At 37.4% G+C, this 6161-nt stretch overlaps 1 protein-coding gene across 1 annotated transcript; it reads right to left on the minus strand.

Annotated features, from left to right (window-relative positions):
- Positions 1-3824: 3824 nt before the first annotated feature.
- Positions 3825-5144, minus strand: LOC145570689 (uncharacterized). Its single transcript, XM_081629851.1, has 3 exons — positions 4965-5144; positions 3985-4850; positions 3825-3849 (listed from the first exon to the last, which is right to left on the minus strand). Exons 1-3 carry the CDS (start codon positions 5142-5144, stop codon positions 3825-3827), a joined length of 1071 nt encoding a protein of 356 aa, XP_081485977.1.
- Positions 5145-6161: the final 1017 nt, after the last annotated feature.

A 6161-nucleotide genomic window follows, 5' to 3' on the forward strand; every position in this document is an offset into this window, starting at 1 on the left:
TTAAAAAAAGGAGGAAATCCTAATCTTCGGTATGTAATGTTTAGGTATCCTTTGCCAACCCATGACCAACCAAACTCGAAAATCTACTCTACCCTCGGATTCCATTCAAGAAATCCAAGATCCAATACCCCAAACACTTACTAGAGGACTTCAATTGATGTTGAAAATGGGTTATGTTCCAAGAGCTGGTTTAGGATGAAACGGTGAAGGCATGAGGCACCCAATCCCAATAATCGATAAGCGAAATCGTCATGGTTTGGGCTTCGATGAGAACATGGTTTCTAAGGTTATGAAAAAGAAGTCTCTCACTTTGAATGGGCAATTTGTGTTGCAAAATGACACTGAGCCATTTTATGAGTTTCCTGAACCTTGGTATGACTTGGATAAAGAGAAAATTCTCCCTGGGTTAGAAATTTTCTTTGCAGAAGCAAGGAATGAAGAATTTATTAAGAAATGGTTTGATAAGAAACCAGTATTTAAGAAAGATTTTGATTAGGCTGACCATTTAAATCAAGGAGTTCTAAGAGGCTTGTTTTCATCAATTTCTTATTATGAAGTCCGATTGGATCCCATGACGCTTTTTACTCCAATAAAAACAGAAGTTGAAAACAATATCCGATCCGAAACTCGAGAACAATTCCCTTTTTCCCTAAACTATATCCTTTTCAATCCTCTATCTCAGACAGTTATGAAACCGATAGCTCATCATCTAGCCAATCATCTATCCATACACTGCCTAATATCCCATATCATGAAGATATCGATTAAATTACTTGTAAACATATTTGCGTACAAGAAATTGATCTTGATCATGAAGCATTTTCTAATAATGAACTTTTCAATGAACCTAAATCATGTGTGACACCCATGGAAGAGTCTATAACTGTAAACATAGGTACAAATAATGATGTAAAAGAAGTCAAGATAGGATCCTCCCTTTCCCTCGATGAACAAAATGTATTTATTATTTTACTTAAAGAATATGTGGATGTGTTTGCATGGTCTTATGCTGATATGCCTGGTGTCGATCGTAGCATTGCTAAACATCGTATACCACTCTATCCCGATAGCAAGCCAAATCAACAAAAGCTTCGTAGAATGAAACCGGAAGTTAGTCTCAAAGTTAAGGAGGAAATTCAAAAGCAGCTTGATGCCAACTTCATCAAACCAATTAAGCATCCGGAATGGCTGGCGAATGTGGTGGTAGTACCCAAAAAAGATGGAAGGGTCAGAGTGTGCATTGATTTTAGGGATTTAAATTCAACATCACCAAAAGACTATTTTCCTTTGCCCCACATTGATGTTCTGGTTGATAACATTGCTGGACACGCCATGTACTCATTTATGGACGGATTCTCGGGATATAATCAGGTGCTTATGTCAGAAGAGGACATGTCCAAAACTTCTTTTATTACCCATGGGGAACCTTTTGTTATAGAGCAATGCCCTTTGGATTAAAGAATGCTGGGGCAGCCTATCAACGGGCTGCAACGACGATTTTGCATGACCTCATCCACGATATTGTGGAGGTTTATGTTGATGACATGATTGTCAAAAGTCATGATCGTGAAACGCACCTTGATGCTTTAAAATCATTCTTCGATAGAATTAGGAAATACAATATGAGATTGAATCCTCAGAAATGTGTATTTGGAGTAACTTCGAGAAAACTTCTAGGCTTCGTCGTAAGTCAAGACGGAATTAAGGTTGATTCTGACAAGGTAAAGGCCATACAAGAGCTTCCTCCGCTAAGGACGGAAAAGGAGATTCGGGGATTTCTTGGTAGAGTTCAATATATTAGTAGGTTTATATCTCCAAATTGGTATCAGAGCTTCAAAGGTTTGATTGATCTACAACTCGTTCAAGTCGCACTTGTTCTCGGAGTATGAGTTTTTTTTTTGTCAACTTCAGAGGGCTCGTTCTCCGTTGTTAAGAGGTCTTTTCAGGTGATTCTTTTGTTTAATTTGGGTTAAATTTTGTGTACTTCCTTTATACAAAATATCAGAATTTGTAGAGTTTCTTTGCTAATAAACTGGACTGTTTTCCGAATACTGGTCAGTTTTGATCTTAATTGGAACAAGTTTTGGTTTTGGTTCGTTTTTGCTCTATTGTGCTGCGGTTTTTGCTGTGATTTTCCTGTGTGTAATAGGTTATTTTGAAGGTGTTTTGATCATATAAGTTTCTTCCGTGCTACTGCTATACTCTAGTATACTTTCTGCTTTTGTTTTATGCACATATTTTGTGTATTAAATCATGGGTGAAGAAGTTTTGAACTAATTTATGGACGAATTGCAAGAGCAACTTGATCGTTTTTGTAAACGAATGGTTGATAAATTTGATGCTGAATTTGATTATTTGGAGGAGTTAATACTTGATAGAAAGAAAAGAAAAAAAAGGGTTGACTCGTGTTCCTATAATTATACCAAAAAGGTGTACAAGTTGGCTTCCGAAATTGAGACTTGTTTGAATAATGCTAAGAAGAGTGTTTCACACAAGGTTTTATCTACAACGAATATTTCTAAAGTGTCTAGACCTAAGGGGTGTAATTCATCAATCAAATTCTTTGATTCCATAAAGCCAAAAATAGAAGAATGTCAAAAAGAAATTGAAGAGAAACATTTAGATGCTAAAGAGATTATCAAAGAAAGTGTGCCGACACTTGAGATTGAAGCCATTGATTTTCCTATTGTGTGTGATGTTGTTCAAGAAGAGATTACTCACAATGATCTACCAAACGAAACATCAGAAAATGTTTTTGATACTATTTTTGTTCCACTAACAAATTTAGTTGCTACAACATGTGGGGTTGAAGATGTTATTGAAAATATTATTGAAGAGCCATTCGTCAATCAAGAGAAAAATTTAATGGATTGTTTAAAAGTGGTGGATTCGTTGGGCATGAATAAAAAGAAGAAATTATTAGTCATACATGCAAGAGAACTAAAGCCTAAAGTGTTTTTATGGTTAACTTTGAAGACCAAGGACCAAATTGAGAGGTGCTTGTTTCTACTTTATTGCCTTGCTCGTGGTGATATTCTAACATTTCTTAAGATTTTTAGCATTGAGGTAATTGTTCTTTTGGCTTGTATTCGTCGAATTTGGATGGTTTCATGGTATTGTTCTACTTGTTCTAATGAAGTGAATTTGAGGGCAAATTCCTTTGAAGAAAGGGAGAATGATGTGAATCAAGAGGGTAATTCTTTTGAAGAGCCAATTACATTGATTTTGGGTCCAATATGGTTCGAAGTTGAAGGGAAAAGTCAAGGATGGTCCACTTGTATGATTATCAAGGAATAGATTTTCAAGAGTTTTGCTTCTAAGTTTTTACCTTTCACTAGAGAGGGTTTTTCTTATTTTAATCATCTTAAGTTTTCTTTATTTTCTTATATTATATTAGAGTTAGAATTCCTAAGTTGGTAGGAAGTATCTTAATTAGTTTCTTACTTGGAGACCAAGCTAAGGGAATTTTCTTGGGAATTTTAATCGGGCCATTCTCGAGCCCTATTTGTCATCTTGGCGATTATCATCTTGATAGTTTTGTTAGCTGCTTCAACAGCTCCATTGGTTTGAGGACGATATGGTGATGATTGGTGATGTCTGATTTTATACTTCTCAAGGGTTTCTTTGAGATGGCCTTCAAATTGCGAACCATTGTCGGAAATAATTTCAAAAGGTACCCCATAACGACATATGATGTTATTGATTACAAATTTTGAAACTTGTTTTGCCCCTAGTTTCGAATATGATGATGCCTCCACCAAATTCGAAAAATAATCGACAGCAACCAATATATATTGATGCCCGTTCGAAGCTTTCGGATGTATTTAACCAATGATATCTATGCCCCAGCTGGAAAAAGGCCATGGAGAAGTAAAATTATTCAGGCTAACTGGCGGCATATGATTAAGGTTTGCAAATAGCTGACATCTTTTGCATGTTCGTACGAAATGGTTGCAATCACTTTCCAAAGTGGTCCAATAATACCGTGCTCGCAGAATCTTCCGAGCAAGCATTCGTCCATTCATGTGAGGCCCACATTCTCCCCCATGTACCTCTTCCATGATCCTTCGTGTCTGCTTCCCATCGATGCATAATTGCAAATTTCCATCGAAACTCTTATGATACAACAAACCTTTCAATAATGTGAAATGAGAAGCTAGCCTTCGAATAGCCAATTGATCCTTCTTATGACTTCCTTCAGGATATTCTCCATTGATTAAATACTTCTTAACATCAGTATACCAAGCATCCTCATCATCTTCTTGGGTTAATAAAGCGATTTTTGGTTTAAAATTAATCACTGGAATTTCTTTTTCTACAATTGTTATCGATTGTACCTTCACATCATCGTCCCAAGTTAAATTTACCGCCAGATTTGCCAAAGCATCGGTGAAACTGAATTGTTCGCAAGGGAGATGTTTGAATTCTATTTCTTCAAAGAATGGGATAAATTGTTGAAGATACTCCGTGTACATTTGCAACCTTTCGTCCCGAACTTTCCAAGCTCCAATAGTCTGGGAAATTATGAGATAAGAATCACTGTATACTGTGAGATTTTTTGCACCAGCTGCTAATGCCGCTTTGATTCCATAGATGCAGGCTTCATATTCAGCCGTGTTATTCGTCGCTGGGAAACTAAGCTTCACAGCGAAAGGAATATGTACTCCATAAGGATCGATCAATAATACCCCTGTACCATTTCCCCTTCTATTTGAGGCTCCGTCGAAATACATCTTCCACTGTGACATACTAAGACAGAAAATACGTTCATCTTGAAAATCATCATCAAACTCATCACCCGATATAGGTCCATCAGCCAAAGCTTCAGATATAGCCCTCCCTTTGACAGACTTTTGATTCACGCACTGAATGTCAAATTCTGACAATATCGCATGCCACCTTGCTATTCTTTCACTCAAGATTGGTTTCCCAAAAATTTACTTGATTGGATCTAACCTTGAAACCAGATAAGTAGTATGTGCTTGCAAATAATGTCGAAACTTCTTTGTCGCGTAAATAAGGGCAATGCAAGCTCTTTCTAAAGGAGTGTATCTAGTTTCATACTCAAGGAACTTTTTACTGAGGTAGTAGATAGCTATTTCCTTCCTTGTACCCTCTTGGTATTGTGCCAAAAGAGCTCCCATGGCTGTTTCCGTAATAGTAAGATATAATATCAAGGGTTGCCCTGGTTTCGGCGGCATTAAAACCGGAGGATTGGAGAGGTATTCTTTCATTGAATCAAATGAGGCTTGACATTCGTCATTCTATTTTGTAGGAACATTTTTCTTAAGTAACTTGAATATAGGTTCACACCGGGTTGTCAATTGCGATATGAAGCTACTAATATATTGAACTCTACCAATAAATCCCTGAATCTCCTTTTCCGTCCTTGGCGGAGGAAGCTCTTGTATGGCCTTTACCTTGTCAGAATCAACCTTAATTCCGTCTTGACTTACGACGAAGCCTAGAAGTTTTCCCGAAGTTACTCCAAATACACATTTCTGAGGATTCAATCTCAGATTGTATTTCCTAATTCTATCGAAGAATGATTTTAAAGCATCAAGGTGCGTTTCACGATCATGACTTTTGACAATCATGTCATCAACATAAACCTCCACAATATCGTGTATGAGGTCATGCAAAATCGTCATTGCAGCCCGTTGATAGGTTGCCCCAGCATTCTTTAATCCAAAGGGCATTGCTCTATAACAAAAGGTTCCCCATGGGGTAATAAAAGAAGTTTTGGACATGTCCTCTTCTGACATAAGCACCTGATTATATCCCGAGAATCCGTCCATAAATGAGAACATGGCGTGCCCAGCAGTGTTATCAACCAGAACATCAATGTGGGGCAAAGGAAAATAGTATTTTGGTGATGCTGAATTTAAATCCCTAAAATCAATGCACACTCTGACCCTTCCATCTTTTTGGGTACTACCACCACATTCGCCAGCCATTCCGGATGCTTAATTGGTTTGATGAAGTTGGCATCAAGCTGCTTTTGAATTTCCTCCTTAACTTTGAGACTAACTTCCGGTTTCATTCTACGAAGCTTTTGTTGCTTTGGCTTGCTATCGGGATAGAGTGGTATACGATGTTTAGCAATGCTACGATCGACACCAGGCATATCAGCATAAGACCATGCAAACACATCCACATAT

This window comes from Chenopodium album, chromosome 2, assembly GCF_948465745.1.
Source record: "Chenopodium album chromosome 2, dcCheAlbu1.1, whole genome shotgun sequence".
In the NCBI taxonomy this organism is placed as follows: domain Eukaryota; kingdom Viridiplantae; phylum Streptophyta; class Magnoliopsida; order Caryophyllales; family Amaranthaceae; genus Chenopodium; species Chenopodium album.

Excerpts from the sequence above, each read along its gene's own strand:
- LOC145570689 (XM_081629851.1), bottom strand. The coding sequence starts at position 5,144 with ATGGGAGCTCTTTTGGCACAATACCAAGAGGGTACAAGGAAGGAAATA. Across the intron at positions 4,851-4,964 it reads AAGCACATACTACTTATCTG|TCTGTCAAAGGGAGGGCTAT; the intron begins GTTTCAAGGTTA and ends GTGAATCAAAAG. Across the intron at positions 3,850-3,984 it reads CGGAAGATTCTGCGAGCACG|CTGGGGCATAGATATCATTG; the intron begins GTATTATTGGAC and ends GCCTTTTTCCAG.